At 45.7% G+C, this 23129-nt stretch overlaps 1 protein-coding gene across 2 annotated transcripts in view; it reads right to left on the reverse strand.

Moving 5' to 3' along the window:
• Positions 1-23129, reverse strand: part of myo10 (myosin X) — a 101348-nt gene that overhangs the window by 43349 nt on the left and 34870 nt on the right. For both annotated transcript variants that reach the window (XM_076744656.1, XM_076744655.1), the window contains exons 2-3: positions 22889-22987; positions 12821-12979 (exon numbers count right to left, since the gene is read on the reverse strand). In XM_076744656.1, the coding sequence (XP_076600771.1) occupies positions 12821-12979; positions 22889-22987 (258 nt within the window). The remainder of the gene's footprint in view (positions 1-12820; positions 12980-22888; positions 22988-23129) is intronic.

Genomic DNA, 23129 nt, shown 5'->3' on the forward strand with positions numbered 1-23129 from the left:
GCTGCGACAGGCGTATCGAACCGTCGTAGGTCCAGACCTCCGCTGTGAGACGGTCGCTGTTTCCTTTGGTTTAGGCAGCAAAACCACGTGGCCAGGTTCAGGAAAAGATCATGGTTTGGGTTTAAATGAGTATGTTACTGTTGAATAAGTCACATAACCTGAGTACGTTATGCGAGCTGAAAGTCCTGTGTTTGCTGGAGCATCCATCCACACGACCTTCCTCCATGTGTGGACTTTCTTGCTCTTTATACTAAATCACCTGACTTCCTCTTTTGCTCCTGTCATAATTAATACAGCCACGAGAGGACGCCGCCTAACAATAAACGTAAATACGGGTCGTAGTAACCTGCTCGCACAGGCGACCCACACGGCTGGACAAACATCAGACACACATCTTAACACGCATCAACTCATAGCCCACCATCCCATCACACATCACAGCGGATCACTTTCATGACATCACTTCTCACTCCGATCTTCACGTTAGTCCTCATCACTTAACATACACTGAGGACGTTCCTCGATGAAGATGAGAACATTTTCGTCCATGCGCTCTGGACCGAGGGTGAAAATGTCATTACAGCAGCGCACAGCGTTCCCATAAGCACGCATTAGGACGTGAGTGGCTGCTGCCCGGAGGAGGAGAAGGAATGCATTAAGGAGAAAGAGACAGAGAAACAAGGACATCTTGGTCTGCAGAGCATGTCCGTCTGCAGCCACATGGCTGGACTCTGTCTCATCCTGTTTGTCTCCGCTGGGCCTCACTGCGCAGAAAACACAAGACCGCAAACAGCGCTGCCAGTCACAGTGCAGCCAGACGGTCAGCGTCTTGTTTTAGCCTGGCAGACGTGTATTTCATACTGCTCTGACATTTTCCTCTTCATTCTGCTCGTTTTCCCAAAGTCAGACATCTTCTTGACATCTGTAGCTATTTCTGATTGTTTTACTACCTGCAATACTGTTAGTAAAGGTGCTTTTCAAGCTTCTTACATCAGAGAGGAGCTTCAAAGTATCAGACAAGCAGATAAATTCCTTATTACAGAGGGCAATCAGAAAGGTTTTTACTACCTTTCAGCTTGGATGAAGAAGAGGGAAAATGTAAATGGCTCCTTCTGCCACGCCTGAGGTGAAACTGCGTTCAGTGCTCTGAAGTTGAGAACTCAAATTACAGCCATAATAAGGGTAATTAGGTTAATGGGCATGCTGATGTATAAGGCATGGAAAGAATAAAGAAATCCACCCTGCCAATGCAAAGTTTCAGCTGAGCAGGTTGGCTTGTTGTCGTCTTACCGGTACCTGAAACATGCCTGCAGAGTGTTTTTGTTGTGTACTTTTTATATTTGACAGTGTGAGTCCGTGTGTGCTCGTCCATCCAGATCATTTCCAGAACCGCTTCAGGGTGAAGGGAGTGTGGGTGTGTTTACCTCCATGTCTGTGTAAACACAAACAACGAAAGGTGACGGTTGATGGGGATAATTAACCCGCAGAGCAAACACACGCAGCTCGGTGTCTCTCCAGAGTTTCACCTGAGGACACCTTCCTCACACCTTCATCACCATGCCATGACCACCTTTTTTTATCACATTACATGACCCAAACAACAACGTCTGAGTCCATCTCAGAACCTTCTGACTTCCTGCCTGTGGCTCTCAGCTCCAAGCCCATTGGTTCCTACTGAAGATGTAAAAAAAAAACAAAAAACAAAAAGGCTCAGTAATTCTATAAAACTGTGGTTTTAAACAAATGGTAGTCAAACAGGAGGAAAGAGTGCCTCTCGTGGGTTTATCGCCTGACCGTGTTCCTCATCAAACCCCTCACACTAAGCTCTCGGCCTACTGACTGACTGACCTACATCCAGCCTGGATGCAAATGCGACATTTGAATGGCAGTTGAGGTGACAGTATTTACATACGGACAATGTGCAATGTGCAAATGATCCAGCGCTGTGTGTGTGCTGTGCAGAGGCTCGTAACTCACCGTGTGTGTTATCTCTCAGACAGAGCGAGTGTAAACACAGCGTGGCAGCTCTCTGCTCAGGTTGACGTCCGCCTTCCGCCGGCAGTGTAAACAGTTTACAGTCGGACTGATGTCTGGCTCTGAGGCTCACGTGCATCACTCAGCTCGTCCTCTAAATGTCTTTGCAGATGCTTACGCAGCGCCATGTAATGGTTGAGTCCTTGTTTACAGTATCTGGCAAAAGTCGAGACCAGTAAAGAAACGCGGCGGGACTCCAGGAGCGTTTACTCGACCGCTGTTAAACCTTTAACAGCCACCGCCCGCAGTTCTTCAGCAGACATGTTCAGAGCTCTTTCAGAGGTCTGACTGTGGATCGGATCAATACGGTGCTGGATAACTGCGGTGGTGAGTTTGGGTGACGGCTGTTTCTCACTACGTTCTGACCTCATGATCAATCCAGATCCGGATCAGCAGATCAGTACTGGAAAACAACCATTAGTTATAATCCCCCTTCGTTGTGAGTCTGAACTGTGGAATGACAGTGATGCATCTGTCTGGAGCTAACGCTAACGCTAACGCTAATGCAACATTCTCAGTGCCTGTTGGGCTAACTGTTGTGTTTTACGTTCAACCCTTTGGACTTGATGTGGACGTTTACTGGATTAATGGCCGTGTTGTACTTCCTCTGAAAACTTTACATTCATCTTTCACTGGTGACACTTTTTGGCGACACTGTGCTTCAAGTCTGGAAAACACGAACCTGACAGGCCTTTGAGATTTCTCACATTTCAGACGAAGCTTGAAATGTCTGTGAATATTCAAAGAATAAAATTAAATACTACACTACATTGAATTCACAGCGGCTGACCTGCCACCCTCAACCTTCCCGCCAAGAAAATCATTAGAGAAGTCACTTGTGCTTCAGCAGCAGTCTGGGGGGTGAAGCTCACTCGAGACGGTGAGTGTCGTTAAAGTAAAGAAAGAGCAGAAAGCTTTGGGTAAAGTCACGCTGCCCTTAACTCGATGAATTGCAACCATTTGGACTCAATTAGATCCCCCTGTTGCTCCGTCCTGGTAACACTTTCCACGGCAGCACCCTGGCTGAGAGCTAATTGGCTGTGACTCTCATCAGAAGCCCCCCTATTGGCTGATGTGATGACCCGCGGCCCCTCGTCCTCCATGTGTGGTGTCAAACGTTTCGGGGCCATACCACAGAGGTGACGTGAGAAACGTGATATCCACTTTTACATCGTTTGTTTGAGGTATTTATGATGGCGGACTTAGAGCTTTATGGCTGCGAGCCATATTTTGGCCTTTCGGTTAACAACAGTTTGCAGCTCCAGACAATTCAAATGAATCTTGTCTGAAGTGGAAACAGACCAGAGGCGGCTCTTTTTATTCAATTTCTATAGAATAAAAAGTAGAAGGGGAAAAGACAAAAGATGAAAATTAGACAGACGTGAATCAGGGGACTCTCTAATGACATCAAATAAGCATTTTCTAAAAAAGAAGCAGAAAATAATGGTAATATATTTCATAATATTCATGCCTCAGCGGCTGTTCCAGGAGCAGCACGTTTCCCATATTCTGATTAAACCAGGAGTTTTTGGAAAACAGTGGATCAGCTGCAGGAGCGGTTTTCATGTTTGTTTCTTCCCACCATGAAAACCTTGTCATTCATTCATGGATCAGCAGTTCTTGAACGTAGCTGACCGCTCATCAAACGGACCTAAAGAGGGTCTTTGGCTCTGACAGGTCGCAGTAACTGAAGCTACAGCCACTTTGTGTTTACAGAGAGGCGTCAGCCGCTGCTGACGGTGTAACTGTAGAACAGAGGGAGGCACGCAGGCAGCCAGATCTGTCCAAAAAATAAGATCTCTGAGACAGAGCCAGATAAATGCGCTGAGAGGGAAATGAAGACCAGATGGAGAAAAAAAGTGGAGGATCAGAAGCGAAAGCGCTCGCCAACCTGCCTGACTGACGGCAGGAAATGTAAGAGAGGGGAGCGAGGAGGGGATACGGAGCCGTCACTGAGTTACCGTGTCACCAAGACAAATTCCTGCACATTTGTTATAGTTGGCGATTAAAGCCATCCTGAGCCACCGCTGAGGTTTAATATCGCTGTTGACGGAGTGGAAACCCACATCTGCAAAAGCCGTCGAGAGGGGAGAATATTCATCCTCTCAGCGGTGCCCATTCACTTTTGAAATGATGCAATGGCAGTTTTGACAGGTTTCCTGGGGACACGAAAACTTCTCAACACATAATAAATCGTGGAAAGTTTCGACTGTAGTTGGGGAAAAAAGAAATATAGTAAATTTCTGTTTTTGTTTCCTGACTGGAGGAGAGTTTTGTCTTACAGGGAGGAAATAAAGCTGCAGCACTGAGGGCCTGATATGAGGCCAAAGGAACAGTAACAGAGACGCACATGAGGTATTCTGTCAAACGTCCTTTTGTCTCTGTGGTTGATACTATAACACATTTGTCTGTGCAGTATTTTGTGGTTATTGCACTTCATTCACTTTGTTCACAGGGAAACTTTTCAACCTTAACACAGAATGAAAAAGCTCTTAATTGGAGGTTCTGACTTTCCGTTTTACAGTAAGGAACCAAAACTGTGCAGCAGAAAGCAGTAGAGTTTAACGGAGTATAATAGAGTATAACGGCCTTTTAAGCTGATATGTTGAGCAAACAGTTGCTTATTTACACATCCAGCAGTTACGGATGTCATGTTTGTGTCGTCTGATGAATGTAAGTCAGATGTTCTCTGTCTTTCAGCTCTGTTTTTTCTCTCCATCAGCCCCTGAAGGAGGTATCAGGCTCTCCACTGTGTTCACCAGCTGCTCTCTAACTGCTGCTGTTAGCTGCTGAGCAGGTAGTGCACAGTGGCTTTTTACAGCTTCTTCTCTAAAAACAGCTTCCTGCTGTGGCTGGAAATGATGCCGTGAGAGCGGTGAGAACCAAACAAGTTGTGGGCCGGACTGATAAACAATGAGGTTCTCTGCAGGGTCTACAAGTGATGACGTTTCACGCCGTTTTCACATTGTCAAGATCAATTATCGCCTCTTCAACGTCAACTAATATATGGACGGGAAACCCAAATTACAGCATATCCAGCCGTTTGAGTCCCATATTTTTAAGCAAAAACCCCTCAGCATCACTGACCAGTTGACAGGCCTTTAATCTCAGGTAAGTTTTGTCTTTGTTTCGTCGTCACATTCGAGGCTCAGACGTTGGACACAACAGCAGCAGAACGATCGGAGCTGTAAAAATCAGAGATCTCACAACCAAACTGTAACCATCTGAGCCAAAAGTGATATGTCCACCAGATTCCAGACAAATCTGTTTTTCTGTTAGCAGGATAGTTTAACAAATGACAGATGGGGAAATAACTTCTGACCATAATTAACAAACCAAAAATTCTAAAAATGCTGCAAAACACTTTGCAGGAAACCACACATGCCATGAATTCTCCGCTTCATTCCACTAATACAGTTTTTCTTTTCAGCTCACATTTTCAAACACATTCCTCACAGAAAAGACCTAACTTAAAGCAATGGGACGCAGGAAGTGACACATGCATGTAGTGTTTGTATGTACGACCTACAGGAAATGACATGGGGGGGGGGTTAGCGAAGCGTGAAGCTCCGTTGGCTGGAAGATCCTCCACATCTGACAGTAATCAGGAGTCAGAGCTGGATGAAATGGAAATGTCTCTTCCACACAAGCACACACTCTGCTTCGACTGAGGACTAAAGTGGGTTTGTGTTTCAGTGTGTCTACAGGAACGAGTGTGTGGTCTGTCAGTGTGTGTGTGTGTGTGTGTGTGTGTGTGTGTGTGTGTGTGTGTGTGTGTGTATGCCTGGTTGTTTATGTGTAAGGAGACATAACTACTGTGGCAGAAAAGCGTCATATAATCTAACTGAATGAATGAAAACACTGCATCATCTGTATTTTCTTCAAATACTGGGACATTAATGTTGGAACAGACCAAACCAAACGATTGTCCACAGCCTGCACATTAACCGCTTTGCTCGAAGGTAATTTTAAAGAGCAAAGGATCAAATGCAGATTAGCAGGTTCCTCACTCACAGGCCCAGGCTCCACCAACTACGATCCAGGTCTGAGCAGCTTCCTGGTCGTTGATCGCACCTCTCAGCTGTGAGCTGAGACTTTGGGAAAGTGGAGCAGCAGCTGGCTGCTGCAGTCTGTCAGCGGCTCGGCAGCAGACACCGACACTTGTTAAAATAAGTCAAGTGAGTCACGAGACTGATGCTGCTCTGTGCTGGAGCTGACCGAGTTGGCAAAGATCAGAGGCTGCAGCAGACCTCAGGAGTGACGGAGCAGTTTGTTACCCTCCACCATGTTTGCTAATCTGAGCTCTGGCATCTTTAGTCTTTGTCCAAAAACCGGTCACTTGTGAGCGCCTTCCAAAACAAACCATATGTCCCAAAACGACTCCCACGGTGCAGCTGTATGATGTGCCACCTCTTTGGTTACGGTTTGGTTTAGTCAACTAAAGCTAGTCAGTTAATGTCTGGGAAAGATTATGGTCATGGTTTACAGAAACCAGGGTTGAGGTCTCCGTGTCACAGTCAGACACTTTGTTTGGCCAACATCCACCTCCACCTTCTCCATGAGCCCCAACGTCCACTGATTGCGGCTTCTTCTGGTTCGCAGCTGCAGGAGATGAACTGCAGTTCAAGCCAGTGTGGCGACAGAGCGTCTTCACGTCAGTTTATTTAATATGAGCTCACATCCGTCAGCTTTAAACTTCACTGCTTAATGTATGGAAATACAGATATTTTTAAATATTTAAAGGGGTATTTTATCTGAAAAATGACTAAGTCAATTAACAGAGTAGTTTTTGTCGAGGGTCTGGTCAGCTGAGTCACATTTCCAAAAACATTTTCTGCTTGCTTACTCAACAGTCATGTTACAGAGGTTTATTAAACTCAGACAGGATTTTACAACTCTGGAAAGTTCAACTCGCTGCAAGGATCATGAGGAAAACAGTAGAAATATGGTATCCACATTACAAAGTACTCCATCAGGAATGCGTGTTTGCACAATCTGATTGGCCAACGCTGCACTTTGCTGGATGATGCTGTGCTGTTGCAGAAGTGGAGCCCGGTTCAGCTTCCTGCCGCTCGACCCTGCGTTTGTTTTCTGCAGCCTCTGTGCTGGAACATCCACTGTGACGCCTACTGGCTCCACTCAAACCAGCGAGGAGTCGGTCTGAATGCAGACTTAACGCTGTAATCTGAGACCAATGACCCAGCGGAGGAATTTCCTGCCATTAGCTGACATCATACAATATACATATAAAATATGCCATAGACAAAGCTCCCGGGCAGGAATGAAAAGTCTTGATTGGACCGAACCCCTGCTGCGACGAGACAGAGAGGAGTGGAGGTGTTGACACTTGAATGCCAAGACAGAGGCATGTGTGTGTGTGTGTGTGTGTGTGTGTGTGTGTGTGTGTGTGTGTGTGTGTGTGTGTGTGTGGAGATGAGGGGGAGTTAGGAGAAAAAGATGAGGGTCGGATGAAAAAAAAAGAACAGCGTGTGATAGAAAAATGAGAGAATGTGTGTCAGTGTGTTTGTATGAATGAGGGGCAATACAGGGGTACAGAGATTCCTGAGAAAGTGTGTGTGTGTGTGTGTGTGTGTGTGTGTGTGTATGTGTGTGTATGTGTGCACGCGCGTGCGTGCGAGTGAGTGTGTGTGTGTGTGTGTGTCCACTGGAATCTACAGAGGAGACGAGTGAGGCCACCAGTCGACAGCACAGCTGGTTACAATCACAGCAGCTAAGACTGCGCGCACACACACACACACACACACACACACACACACACACACACACACACACACACACACACACACACACACAGTCTGGTCTGGTAGCCCCCAGGCTGAATTCCCTGTTCAACTATGTAATGCTAACACAGAATGAAATTAGCGCTGAGGCTAGCTAGCTTCATTTTAATGAAAACAAAAATATTTTTCTAGTGAAACAAGCAGAAAGGAGGCCAGCTTGACATGTCAGGATTCCAAAGTTCTTCAAGCTTAGTTTGTGTCCTCAAAAATGCTCAGCATGAAAACTAGAAACAACACTGTGATGACTGCCACAGACGGACAGGAGGTCAAACGCTGCTGAGCACTGCACACCTTAAACAACTGCAACTTCTTCACGTTTGGTTGACCTGCTATTCCAGAAAACACAGCTGAAAAGTGCCCTCTAAATAATAATAATAAAACCATGTGATGCTCATGATGTTGTGATAAAATATCTTACTGGCACAAAAAGAGAAGCTGAACACGGAGAAAGAAGGAATGTGATTGGTGGATGTTTGTGAAAAGTCATTAATTCTTATTTAATTCCCTCAGAAGTCAGCAGGGGTGCTGTCAGGAATTTGGGGGCCCCTGGCAGGTTATGACACTGGGCCCCTCGCTCTGATGCGTTTGACTTCATGCATTAGCCCGTCACCTCACCTTTCTCTGCCCCCTTTTCACCGCAGGGACTTTTCCAGGAACCTAAGGAGCATGTCAGGACGTCAGGAGCGTCACCTGTGCTTCGCCAGAGTTCCTCTGGTGAAAAAGTCTGAGAAATCTAATCTGTGTGTACTGTATTACCCAGGACCTCCTGGTGTATATCACCCTAAAGGTCACTTCTTTCAGCCAAAACACGCAGCACAACGGGCAGAGAAACACGAGGCACCAAGAGATCATAAGTGGGGAGTAAAGCATTTGAAAGCCACTGGAATCTGTTTGCACTGATTAAAACACATCCAGCGTGATTGAATGAGGTTTGTCTCGGGGACATTTAGCTCCTACAAAACCTTTGTTTGTCTTTGCATTCTGCATCATTTCAAGCTCTCTGTGTGGGACGAGAGTTTCTGTCAGATAACGGCTCTGTTTCCACTTGAAGTGAAGACTGAAATACGTTTAAATGTGCACTTATTTCTGCGTATTATGAGCTGTAGGTGGTTCATGAAGACGATGAGAAGGAGCTCCTGTTTAAAGCTGAGACTCAGGGTTCGGAGCCTGCTGTGAGTAGCAGATAGATGGTTAGCCTGGTTAACATCTGATGCATTAGAAACTGTTGTTGGCTCTCTGGCCCGTGCTTTAAGCCCTTCCCTTTGGTTTACCACGGCCCACTTCATGGCCCTCTCCTCTAATTTTCCCTCTTTGCAGCTTCTGGCCCGAGAAAGAATTTAAAAAAGCGCCGTCAGAGTGGAGATTGGGCAGCTGTGATGAATTGATTGGATAATTTCGACCATACGGGAGCATTCAGATGTGATTAAAGTAACAAGATGGCATTTGTCAAAGGTTACTGCGGCTGATGCGTGCAGAAAGCACACGGCTGCCTTTGTCCCCGCCTTGTTGTGCTGGAGAAAGTGCTGGGTCAGGTTTGTTCATTAGTCCATAAGTACAAAACGAGACCGCAATGGCTGAGAGCTGTTTGTCCTACATAGTTCTTTGTTTTCTAGGCCATGCAGGAGAGTTTCATGGGTTCTTTTACTGTGACCGGGACCAGCTGAACAGAGCTGCTTTGTTTGATTATTAGCTCCGAGTGTAAAGCAGGACAGCGTGGAATAAATTACTTTGTTAGCACAGCCTCAGATCACATAATACACTGTTTGCTCAGTAGGATGGTTCATCAGTATGAAAGTACTACTCTACTACTGCTAAGACCACCATCACCACCAGTCCTGATGCCACCATGACTGCTGCTAATGCTCCGACCACGACGGCTGCCAATGATTCCCCCAAAAAACAACTCCACCCCCAGTTTGAAACACATCAACGTCAAAGCAGCAGAACCAGAGACAACCAGAGAGTCCACACCTCCAGTTCAATTTTTGTTTACGTCAGACTCAAATGACACTGACTCGAGTGACATCACTCTTCCCTCTGGAGGCACCAAAAACTCAATCCAACTTTAATTTGGACATAGATCTTCTCGTTGGACAGACTGATCAAAGAGACATACAATGTCCTGAGTTAGAAAAGCTAGAAGAACGGGGGCTAATAAGGTGAGACCTCTAAAGGGTCAGAGGTCACAGCTGCACTCGAGGGAACAGATATTATAATGATCATCATGTATTTCGCAGACAGAAACAGAAGCGGGGTGTTTTTCTTCATGATCTCTATTTTCAGACTCACTGTGGTTTAGCTGCAGAGCTAACATGCTCTTAACTGTTCTGTCTCACAGCTTGGACGACACGGCCGCCGTCCGAGCCGAGCCAGGACCCGTCGGCTCCCGCCAAACTCCCGGTGAGGCCACCACTGGAATACCAGCCTCTCAAACGAGCGTCAAACCAAACAAAGCCAGACTCGCCTCATCCTCCCTCTCGCTTGGCAACCTTGGCCACAAAACAAGGAGCTCTGTTAAGCTCTGTGCAGGTCGGTAACCTGGACTCAAAAAGGCTGAAAATCTCTCGACTTGTTCGGGTTTCAGCACCTGTGCTTTTCATCACCTGGTCAACACTGCAGTCATGGAAACATGGGAAACAAGCTGAACTCCAATGATACTTTAAATCTCTCAAAAACAGGCTGAACAGTGAAAGTTTATGCTAGATTTGTTTTCTCTGATTAGAAGTTGTTCTATTTGCAGTCACAGTACAGTAACGTGTTCCACACAGTTCTGTACTTTGAAACAACTGGAAACACTTCAGAATTCAACCACCTGCATAAATCCTCAGTTAATTCAGTGTAATTTGAGGCAATTCTTAGAGAAGTAAGACCTTTGTTTTGGGAGAGAAGGTGACACCTGCACAAAGCCGTTAAGTATCAGAGTATATAATCAACGGTGTCTTTGGAATACTGCCTGCTGAACATCATCAACCCTTTTCTGGCTAAAAAGCAGTGATTTGTAATAAAAGTCTAAAGTGTAACACTTAAGAAATGACCACAGCCTTTTTTATTCTGAACCGTTCGTTCAGCTCAAGCTCAGAGAAATGTTATACCCCGCATAGCAAAGAACAGCCGCATCTAAAACGACTGCTGGCGGAGCTCATGGCGTAACCACAAGAGCTCAAAATAGAGGTCTGATGCAGCAGAAAGAAAGTGACTTTTATGTTTTATGTGGACAGAGACACAATCGGCTGTTTTACAGAGAATTAAGGGAAAAGGGAGCTTTGGAGAAGCTTAAAATTCATTTCAAAGAGCCAAAGTCTGAAAATGAATTTGAGCATAGATCTGGAAAGGACTAACAACTAGAATGTGACTTTGAATCCAACTAAACGACAACTTCCAGATGGACATTTCCAGAGAAGAGGCCTGAAACTTCAGTCTCCTGTGGAGAAACACTGTGGACGCACCGAGCAGGCAGCAGTCAGTGCGGCTCAGAGGCCAGCGGGGATGTGATCAGCGACGTGTGCTGATGCTGGTGTGAAGGTTTGCATGGAAAACACTGAGTGTGTGTGCAGCCAGTGTGTGTCGTCCTTTAATGTCAGCCTTTATTGGCAGAACGTTCAGAACGGTCTGTTTGAGGCACGTACCTGCAGTTATGGCCTTTTCCACTTTAAATCTGATCTTACTGTGTTTTATTCATTTTTTGATTATTTTTCTGTGTTTAGCTTGTTTCTTGTTCGTCTTGTGTGTTTCCTGTTAATCTCTTACCTGTCATTACGGTTACTACTATTGATCCAGCACTATTGAAGTGCTTTTTCTAAATCTGTAAATACTGTAAACACAGTGAAGGTCATTTACAGACAGTCAACATCTATCTTAGGTGAGGTAGGCAAACTTAGAGCAGCTCCACATTTCAAGATACTGCACTATAATCCAGATGTGCTAAAGAAAACAAGACGAGTGTGTCCAGAAAAAACCTTTCAGGCTAAAATCTTAATTTCAAAGGTAAAAATGTGACTTATCTTGACTTGTTTTGTAGAAAATGATCTCCTCAAAGACTCTAAAAAGGGTTTTCTGTGTTGAAAGCATTAAATTCTCATGCTGCCATCTTTGGAACTGACAAACAAGCAGACGGTTTCTGTTTTGTCAAACCTCAGAGACTAACCTGCTGTGTCTGAGCACCTGTCTCCTGTGCGCTGTGTGTTCAGCTCAACACAGTTAAACAACCTTTCAGTCAGCTCCACACGTGTGTTTCACACCGGTGAACCTCGAGCTCAACGCTCGCTGTCTGCTGCTTGTGATGCATCAGAGGCGGAAAGCCAAACTGATTCTGACAGCATGTCCACAGGGAGCATCACTGTACACTGATGGTTCCAGAAGGACGCCACCTCCCTCGCATCCCTCGACATCGAGACGAGCTCTCTGCCCGAGTCACCGCCGTCTCTTATCTGCCTGCATCTAGACCATTATCTCTGCTGTTACATAACGATTGAGCAACTTCAGCCAAACACGGCAGATTCCTGCGCAGAGCTTTTAAAGAAGGCGGCGCACCCCGACAGGCCGAGCGTGAGCGCTGATACTGCAGATAGGAGTGAGTTTGTTTTGGGCTTCTGATGTCAGAGGCTCCCTCCTTTCTCAGATTTCGCCCTCACCTGCGTCAGATCTGATGTTCTCTCATCGGTGTCTACAGAAAGTCATTTTCAGGGCTGATCTTCATGTTTATGATGCAAGATCTGATCCAGAAGCAACAACACGGATGTGAGACTTGGTGATCTGTGTGAATCTGACATTAAGTGAAGTTTATGGCGTTCACCTGAGACACAAATTCCTACTCTGAAGCCAGTGGAGGAGGCTATCTATGTGAAGAGCATCATGAAACTCCATCTGTACTGATATACCTCATGATAATTTCTTTTTTGGTTTCTTTCTGATTTTTGCTTTATTGTTGTCTTCTCCCCTCTCATCATACACTTTGTCTCTTGTGGCACAGCTCGTAGGGAACTTACATAGATGTGTCTCTGCTGGTAGCGCAGGAAGAGGTTGTGCATGATGGCGCCGTCATGAAGGTCCTCGAGGGTCGCCATGTCCTCCACCCCTCTGATGCTGCTGTGGTGCATGGGCTGCACCTTCTGTCGGGTGAGCGCGTTCTGCTTGTAGGTGTACACCTGGATCAGAAAACAGACAAATATGGACTGTGTGAACCATCTTAAGAATAACAAAAACATGTCAAAACACCTGAGAGGATAAGCTGAGTAACAGAGGATCAAATGGCTCTGGGTGGCTGCCAGTGCGTAAACCAACCTTCACCTGCTGGTGTCCGAAGATTAAGAGCGATATATTTCCTAAGAGGAGATTAGAAAAGACTTTGGATGATGAGAACCAGCTAATACTTTTCTCACACATAGATGGAATGATTGGGCTGAAGTTCAGGTGTCATTTCCTCGATGAAGACGATGTGACGCGCTGCTGGATGACTGGTCGAACAGATTAAGTGTATGATTTACAGCAGGGAACATCCTGACTGACAGATGATATCTCACGTTACTGGAGGAGAGTGACGAGTGGACGAAAGTCTGGAGGTGAGACAGTTCTGACTGATACAGCACACGAGTCCACGAGTGTTAGCTGAGTATTAACGGAAAACGTTTAAAAATTCATGGCGGTAAAAATGAATCAGTGGTTGAAATGTACAGACGAGTGAAGCCCGGTGGAGGTGAAGTAAGAGCGCTGTCAGTGAAGGAAGAACAAATCAAATCCTTTACTGACTGAGTAAAACAAGCACAGACAGCATCCAGATTACGGCTAAACAAGTATCTGCAGTAACATGTACTGCAGTATCTGGAGTAAAAGTACAGGTTTGAAGAGGATTAAAGTTCGTTCTGCTGTTAGATTAAAACATCACGTATCCAGTTTTGGGTATTTTCATGATTTCATGATTTAAATGGGTAGATGCATGTAGACGGTAAAACACTATGCAGCTCTGCACCAAAGTACAGCTCCGGACTGAAACCCCATCAATCGCCTCCTCTGGGCAGAGCATTAGCCTTCCTCTCCTGCTCTGAAAAAACTCCTCACAGCTCATATTTCACGTCACCCTCCACACAGGTGACATATGGCTGATAGCTGAGGTAAATATGACTCTGGACAGGTGAAAACAGCAAGTCAGGAGCCGGATGAGGGTTTCATCTGCGTCTCAGGACAAGGCTGAGCAGCTGTTCAGGACAAAACTGTTTGTCCCACAAAGACGAGACAAAGATCTCAAATCCTTTTACCCTGATGGGTCTCATCAGGCTGTGATGGTGTAATTTATCTCTTTATTATGTCCCTGATTCCTGATCAGGATTCACCTCCTTCTGTTTTATCTACCTACAATATGTTTATGTTTAACACACAAGCTACCTGTTATCCCAAAGCATCTCTCAAGACAGACCAACCAAAGCGTCCCCCAGTGCATTAACCACCATGCTGCTAAGCCTCACATGCACAGCTGTGGCTGCTAATCTGCATTTTACACGTACATGCAAACTACCGTTCAGATATCAGTCTGAGTAGGCCAAGACACAACACCTCCCGTAAAGATACGGCAGCCCTGATAAAGTACAGCCTGAATACAAGCAGCCTGAAATGATGAGGAAGAAATCAGTTTCACAGAAAGGAAAAACACTGAAAGACTTAATCAAGGCAGGAAAGCAAAACACATTGTGACAAGCAGCTTTTTTTTTTTTGTTTGCTTCTGTTTGTTCTGTGCTGAAGGGTTTTCTGTTTTCCTCTTGGGGAGATTTAGGCTTCAAGGCTCTGCGAAGGCTAAGGTCAGGACTTGAAACTACAGCCACAACATTTAACACAAGTCTCAACTGTAGCATCACTATCAAGTAAAGAGGACAGTTTGTCTTAGAAAATGTGTCTGGTCCCAGTGAGATATGAAAATGTCCTGAATCAGCTTGAGATACTCAGAGAGTTAGAGTGAAAAAGATGTTAAAGGTTCAGTTAAGAGGCTCCTGGTATTCATCATTTGGTTTTCAGATTGCAAACTAATCAAGTCCAACGCATTCGTCCTTCAGATACAAGTAGCTTTGGAAGCTTTAGAAGTTAGTGTCTTTTATGCAATTAGATGTCCTATTAAACAATTTACGTCATTCGGTCTGTCTTCAGTTTCATTTGGAGTCAAGAGGAAAAAAGACTCAAATCATTTAGCCAAAGAAGTTTTTCTTTAAACCTGCTTTCTCAGTCACTCAGTAACAGAGATCCTTCCATTCATCAGCGACATTAGCCCACTTTTAGACCACAGGACAGTCCAGCCGTGAGAAGGAAGAGCCAGAGAGGTTAATTAAGAGAAGGCCTCAAATTATCCTCGCTCTGCAGGAGGTCCGCGGCCTGCAGGAGGACGCAGAGAGATCACCGAGGGGGGTCCGCTCGGAATAATGATCCATCACTGCAGCATCACAGAGGATCAGCAGAAGACCATCAGATGTCTCTGCAGAAGGATCAAACTTCACTTCAAGGGTCTGGAGGAGTTCTGCTGCCTGAAGGGACACTGAAGACGTCCTCTGTCATTTAGTCTGATTCTTCAGACTTCAACCGTGTTGGTGTCTGGGCGGAAAGAGCAGAGCGACCCATTGTCACAGGTGTACTCACACCTGAGGTTCTCAGCTTCAACTATGGTGATGTTCACTTTTCTGATGGCCTCAAAATCTGTGCAGTATCGCACAGTAAAACAGAGAAGAACAAAAGAAATGAACATGTAGGAATAATGATCTTGTTAAGTTCCTCAGATTTGTCTCGCAGCCACGTGGGCGGCTGGGAAAAACTCATGTATGCAACCGACAAATCTCCTCGTCTAATTTTAGCAGGATAATCAGCTGTTTCTTCAGCGAGGCACTTAAGGGACTTTCTACAAGTAGCTTTACTGTCACTTCTCTTAATGCACATGAAGACGATTGCTTTTATAAACGCAGTGACCTGCCCGTCATCAGCTGGAGTTCATCTGAAACAAACTCAGGATTCAAATTCTCAAACTTTAGGAAATAAAGCCACACACACACACACACACACACACACACACACACACACACACACAGCTGTAGCTGGTCGTTGACCTGCACTGACAGAGCGACTCGAGCAGACTCTTCCTAAAGAAGGCCGGTCTCTGTCTGAGGAGTCAATCACATCTGACCCCACACACTCAACACACACTCAACACACACTACACACACACTCAACACACACTACACACACATTAACACCCCAAAACTCCCCCAGCATCCTGCCAGGCCTCATTTGTCACATTCCAGCCTCAGCGACGCTTCAGGGGAAACTGAACGTCACAGAAACGTCTTTCAGAGGGATGAAATGCGATGGCGTCTTTTCAGCGGCGACTTATAAACGCTGCGTTCACAACCTGTGTGTTCTGAAGGGTTTATTGCTCCCGCAGTCTGTCCAGGTGATAAAAACAACACGTGAGCCAAAATACCAGAGACGCCTGAAAATCAAAATGAGCTGAACTAAACTGAAAAGACAGTTCATGTCTCTGTGGTCACTGAAACATCACTAAACACTCCCATCACTTCAAGAACATTTCTTCACAGGCTGGACTTGAACTGCTTTAAGAAATGAGATTTACGTTCGCTGACAGGTGGACAGTTAGAGCGAGATAACTGACTTGTTGGACCAGTTCACTGTAAACACCGTTTCCAGTCAGACATGTGCAGTCAGTGCAGGAGTCCTGGAGAGGAAAGTTAGCGACTGTAAACAGATTCAGCTCTCCGTCAGCTGATCGCTTCAGATACTGCTGTTGTCAATTTGTCAGCTCGACAATGTCCCCGACGACACTCTCTTTATGGACCTGGCTTTGAGCAGAATGTGGACGCTATCTGTCTCCCTCTGCCCTTTTGTCATGGACAGTATTCATAGCATTACTGTCCCCGTCCCAGCAGGCCTCAGCAGAGGACAGGCTGTCCTTTGGCTTTGGCCTAATTAGGTTTCTAATTGGTCCAGTTGTCTTTGTGGAGATGAGGAGGGTCCACGCCTCGAAAACAAAGCCGTGGGGCCCGCCGCTAAGCCTAGCGACAGATGCTAACAGGAGTAAATCTCTGTGAACTAAAGCCATTGGACAGCATCACTACAGAGGAAGAGGAGGTGGGGGAGTCGCTGCTGTACCCTCGGATCAACAGGCTCTGTTCCCGGATCAGTCAGGATAGAGTTTGCTGTTCTTACTTATGTGGATCAGGAAAGTGAATTCACATTAATGTTCAGGCAATTAAAAGACGCTTAACCAGCGAAACGTGCAGCGAGAGACCGAAGAAGCATTTAACGAAGACGGACTGTTGAGGGCTGATAGTGGGACAGTGGGTTCAGGAAGTAGTTTTGCCCCTTCTTTTATCAAAGATACGCATATTTTCTGATGTGGTTCGACATGGGGGTCGACATTCCTCATGGGGGTCCTTGGTTTTTAGGTCAAGTGTTTCCTCATGGGGGCCCCCCCTCAATGGAAACTGCTTCTGGCCTACTGATGGGGGCGCTGCTGAGGGGACGGCTCTGGCCTGGATGGCTGGAGGCCTCCTTGGTGTGGGGCCTTCTGTCTGCCTGGGTCCAGGTGGTCTCAGGCGGCGCCCCCCGGTCAGGGGCCCTCTCAGTGTGGATGGCCCCCAAAGGTGGCTTACTACTTTTCTTGTCCGTATGGGTGCGTGTGCGGGTGTGTGTGTGCGTGCGTGTGTGCGTGTCTGTGTGTGTGTTTCTGTATGTAGTTATGGGGGCGGGAGGGCTGGGTTTTCTTCTCTGTTGTTTTTAGCCTCTGTGAGGCATTTTGTGTTGCTTTTTAAGTATGAAAAGTGCCATATAAATAAATAAAGTTTGAAGTTTGACATCTGTAGACTAGCCTCAGAAGACAGACTTAGACTAACACTTGCAGCTCTTTCATCAAAAGCTTCAATAACATTTGATAACGACTCAGACTTTCATGTTGGCGATCAGTTTGAAAAACAAAGCAGGAGGAATGAAGCTCCTCATTTTGTGTCTTCAGGAGGGAAAGATGATCCCTCTCACCCCCTCACTCTTTCTGTCAGAGCTGAGCAGGTAACCCTCGGCCTGCCTCAAGCTTCACCCCCTGACACATCATCATCGTCGTCGTCGTCATCAAAAGCAGCAGCTGCTCTTTGAATCGCCATTCATCTCCTGCTGCATTGTCCTGCAGTCAGCTCAGGAGGAGGAGGCTGTCTGCGCCGTCAACAACACTGAAACTCGAGCAAGACGAGAGAAACCCTGCGACCTCCGACAACACACACACTCAACCTACAGGCGCATGAACCACTCCAAGCTGCAGCGTACAAACATCACAACAGTCCAGCGTTTACGGGACCAGAACTGGGAATCAGAAATCGAAGCATCATTAAGATGATCCTTTTGGGAATAATAACATGCTCAGCAGATTTCATGGATTTCAGACTAGATCACACTCTCACAGACACCAGTGCTGAGACACTGTCAGCGACACTCAACACTTCCTGCAATGATGTTTCACATTAAAAGCCTACCATGGAGGAAGAGGAACTACGGCCTCAGAGCTGCCGAGAGGCTAAAAATGTGAAACATCTGGAGGAAGTGCTGAGTTTCATTTACAGCTTCTCAGTCTGTAATGAATCGAATGTCTCTGACATCAATAAATAAAGACTTGGTTGTCTCTCTGAGGTAAATTAATGATGACTGAAAGGTCAAAAATGTTGAATATGGAGAAATTTTGGGCCAGATGGTGGCGCTAAAGGAAAGATCGGAGGGCCTGCAAAATGATAAGGATTCATCCTGTGAAGCATAAACACTGAACGTCACGGCAGCCTGAGCAGCAGCTGCTGAGAAATAAAATAAAAAGTCCTTCAGGTGGACGAACCATCCTCGAAAATACAGCAAACATCCTGTTTTTACTAAACACAGAAACAAACCTACATATACATTCACACACACACACACACACACACACACACACACACACACACACACACAGAGCACAATGTCTACCATTTACAATGTCAACATGAACTACACACACACATACAGGTTAATATGAAAGCAGGGACATAAACACACACACACGCATGCACACACACAATGAAGTGGGAGGGGTTATAGCAGTGTGCTTCTCTGATTGGTCAGCACTGGTTTTCCTCACAAACACCAACATCTGCTCCGAAGCTGAACAGGTGATGTCCATCTCCAGTTACACACAACAGACGGCTGGCAGACACACTCACTCACTCACACACACACACACACACACACACACACACACACACACACACACAGACAAAGACAAAGAAACACACTTATGCATATCAATCTCTGGATGAAAACACACATACACAATCCTCACAAAAACACAGCATGACTGACAGACAGACACACACCCACACACACATGTCCTCACAAACCAATAACCACACACTTCATCATGACTCCATGGTTCTCCTGATGAGCAGCTGGAGGTGACGGTCTTGCACACACGACATACTGTACACTGCACTGTCTGTGTCAGGGATTGAACCTGTGACTGCTCTGTTACAGGACCGTTCTGTCAGGCTGCTCCGTCCATCCACACTCATCTCATTGTAGTTTGCTTGGAGTCAAACTGAGTTCCAGCAGCTAATGCTAATACTGCTAAAGCTCTTAAACAGATTGAGTGTGAGGGTCTCGTGCTGCCTTTGTTTCCCAACTCGGAGCTGAACAGATGAAAACCTCCCAGTCCGTCTGGACGTCCACCAACACGTGAACACATGATCATTAACGCTGTCAGAGTTATTTACAGCTGACGAACGAGTCCACATGGACGAGAGACTAAAACACCAGATAAAATGAAGGAAGAGAGAGGAAAATGAAAAGAGAGCGTTAACAAGAAGAGAGAAAAAATAAGACAAGAGACAAGGGAACTGAAGAAAGGAAGACAAAAAGAAGAGGACACCAAGAGACACCAGGAGACAAAGCAACGAAGATGAGACAAAGGATGAACAAGAGACTAACTGAAACAGGAGGAGCAGAAAAGATTAAAGGGAGACACAAACAGAGGAGAACAATTTAATGATTAGAGACAAAAACAAGAGGAGTGAGGTATTAAAAAAGAGACAAAAGGAAAAAACAACAGACAAATGAAGAGGAGACAAAAGACAAAAGAGAAAAGACGATAAAACTATTTGACAAGGTGAGATAAAAAAAGATAAGGGACGAAAAGAAGCAAGAGGTGAGAATAAAAGAGGAGAAAAGGAATGAAGGAGAGACGACAAAACAGCCAAGCTTTGAGCTAAATGTTAGCATTTAGCTAACAGCAAAGTTTGTTTGTTAGCACTGAACACAAAGTCGGGCTGAGGCTGAGGAGAGTGTCATTACTTTTGCTGGTATTTGGTCACAAACCAAAGTTTTGGACAAACTAAATCTTAAATTTGACGACGCCACTGCATGACAAGTAGAAAGACCTCCAAAGCTACAATTCATCCTGAGAGGAGCATGAACATCTGAAGCAAATGACGCAACAATCAATCCAATAACTGCCAAGAGATCTGTGGAGCAAAAATGCCAACCTCACGGTGGCGCTAGAGTCAGAGCGACTTTGACTGTGGTTAAAAACAGCCATAAAGCATCACCTGAAGCATTACATCAGCTCTACACACCAGCACCAAAGCCCAGCTTCCTGAGGCTCGGGCTGGAGGGTCATTAGCTTCAGTGACCAGCAGCTCGGACAGAGTCTCTGAGTGAGTCGCAGCCAGGAGATAAGAATGCCTTAATCTGCCAGCAAATCTTCAGGACAATACGCTGGCTCGACATGACCCTAAATCCCTCAGCGCTCACATTTAAAGGCCGTCTTCTGCTGGTGACCCTCTGCTGCTCGGCGGCTACACAGGAAGTCTTTGTTAAAGCTGTCAGCACAGCAGGCCGGTGGAGAGCAAATCCACCTAAACAGTTCACACAGCTTCTTGTTTGTTGGCCTGATTTTAAGGCTCTGGTTAACTTAGTTTAGACTGAGTTGTCTAAACTCATTTAAGGCCAAGCTTGTGTAAAAGGTATTTGCAGATGATAAGCATTATTACAGATAGATATCAAAATATAATGTCATCCGTAAAGAGCCTGGACCCGCTCTGGGTCAGGATCTGTACAGTGGTGTGCTGATCTGTAATCACGAGTTTCAACTGCAGCCTGAAAGGGGACAACCATGCTGACCTGCACTGCTGTGGTCCTGCAGGGCTGACCGAGGCCGACCGAGGCCGACCGAGGCTGACCGAGGCCGACCTGTGACAGTCCTCTCCCTCAAACTGCTGTCTTGTGCTAAACTCTGTGGTTTATCTAGCAACTACCGATAAAGCATGACTTTTTCAACGTTTTGCATCATGCAGTTCTCAGTGCTTCTGTAGCTTCAGCTGAACCTCTCTGGCTTTGAGTTTAGGTTCACTCCCATGGTCCTGAATCTTTTTTCATGCCTGCTGCTGCACATTGAAAGTTTTCCACCAGCAAACCAGCAGGAGGCTTTAATTGTGAAGCAGCTTCAGACAGAACAATATATTTGTCACTTTGATTAGTGGTGCATTACTAGAGGTGCTTTTACAAAACAAACTTGTTCTGCAGAACAAGATAAGCACATATTTGGTGCTACTTGGTCGGTGGGTCATATTTCAGAGAGGAATAGTGCAGGAACAATTAAATAGTACATAACAGGCTCTTATGGTGTTTGTCAGAACAAGCAAACCCTCAACACGTCACTGCGGTAAACTACACCTTTCACCTGTCCATGCTGCCCAGGATCGAGCATCCCTACCCCGACTAAGAAGCACCAGTGGTTTAAAGGAAAACTGCTTTAGAGGGTCAGACCAACACATTTAACTGTTTGAGTCAACTCAACAGCACTGACCGGCACAGCAGGCTGAAAAGCTGCTTTTCATCCTGTGACTGAAAGCTCTGCGATGTTCGACAACTCTTTAGAAACACACCCACAGAGTCTTTCAGTGTGTTGAAGGAGTCGTAAACCTGCTGATAGCAGAGCTGTGTTTTCTACAGGGCAGGTCAGGTGTGTGTGTACGCCATAGAAATCATATATACTGGTCTCGCTTCCATGTGACGGCTTTAGTGTTTGGAGTCAAAGCAAAGCTTCAAAAGCAAAACATCTCCACTGTGTGAAGACACACACTTCTTGGTACACTCATGACACTTTACAGTCAATTGAAATCTGTCGATTTTAACACCTTAAAGACCAAAAATCACAGCTAACTACGACCAAATGTTTGAAGGCGAATCCAGCCTCAAAACTGCTCAGTGGGTCGACTCACAGGAGCCCCTGTTCACATGGACGGCAGAGGTAATGCACAACCATATGGGGTTTAGGGGATTTGCTGCATCTTGAGCTGATCCAAAATTATGGGTGGATCTCTTTAAGCTGTTGCTCTCTTGGAGGTTTATGAAAAATCTGTCAATGTCAGAGCAGTTATGGGAGAGACAGGAAGTTCAGCTGAGGAGCAGACACGAGCAGTTAATCAGAGGAACTCTAAACCTCAGAGAGTAAAACAAAGAGCTAATGAAGGGCCTTTAATGCAGTCCTGTGTGCTACTTCAACACATGTGGAGCACTGTGAATATGACGTATATTAGACCAATAATGAAATAACAAGCGACCACGTGGTTTGGGACGTGGTGAGACAACAGAAGTGTTGTTCTTTGGAATGGCTGTTTGTCACGTGACAGGTTGTTTTTCTGCTTTAGTAGGTTGCTAAACTGAAAAAATGACCAAATGAAGTTAGGTTGCAGTCCTGGCTCCCTCACTTCATGTGTCTCATTTGTTCTTTTTAAACTAGTCAGGAGGTCACACATGTGGTGTGTAAACAACAGCGATAAAAGAAATCCTTTTCTAAATTTACACGCAACAGAAGTGCTTTTTGCAACCTCATTGACGACGGACACGTGTTGTTACTGTCTGGAGCCTCATGTCTGACCTTTGTTCAGCACCAGAAATCCAAAGCCGCCAGAGACAGGAAGTAAGAGTGGATCCAGGAAATAAAACCACAACTGAAACCCTGAGGTCAACATGCAGGTTGAGGTTCCTGAGGTTCTTACCTGGCCATAGTCTGTGGCAAAGACGACGACCCCTCCAGAGCACGAGGACACGGTGCTGGGAAGGTACTGCTCATCCTCGCGTAACCACACCCGGTCACCCTGCAGCGGGAGAACACAAACATTCATTTCACTCAAACCACTCCAATACTTCAGATCAGGGATAAAACATCCCCAGATAATCCGGGATGGCTGGATTTGACCACACCGGGCCAAAACAGTCTGACAAAGTTTTCTTTGAACA

The sequence above is a fragment of the Chaetodon auriga genome, chromosome 12 (assembly GCF_051107435.1).
Source record: "Chaetodon auriga isolate fChaAug3 chromosome 12, fChaAug3.hap1, whole genome shotgun sequence".
Taxonomy (NCBI): Eukaryota; Metazoa; Chordata; class Actinopteri; order Chaetodontiformes; family Chaetodontidae; genus Chaetodon; species Chaetodon auriga.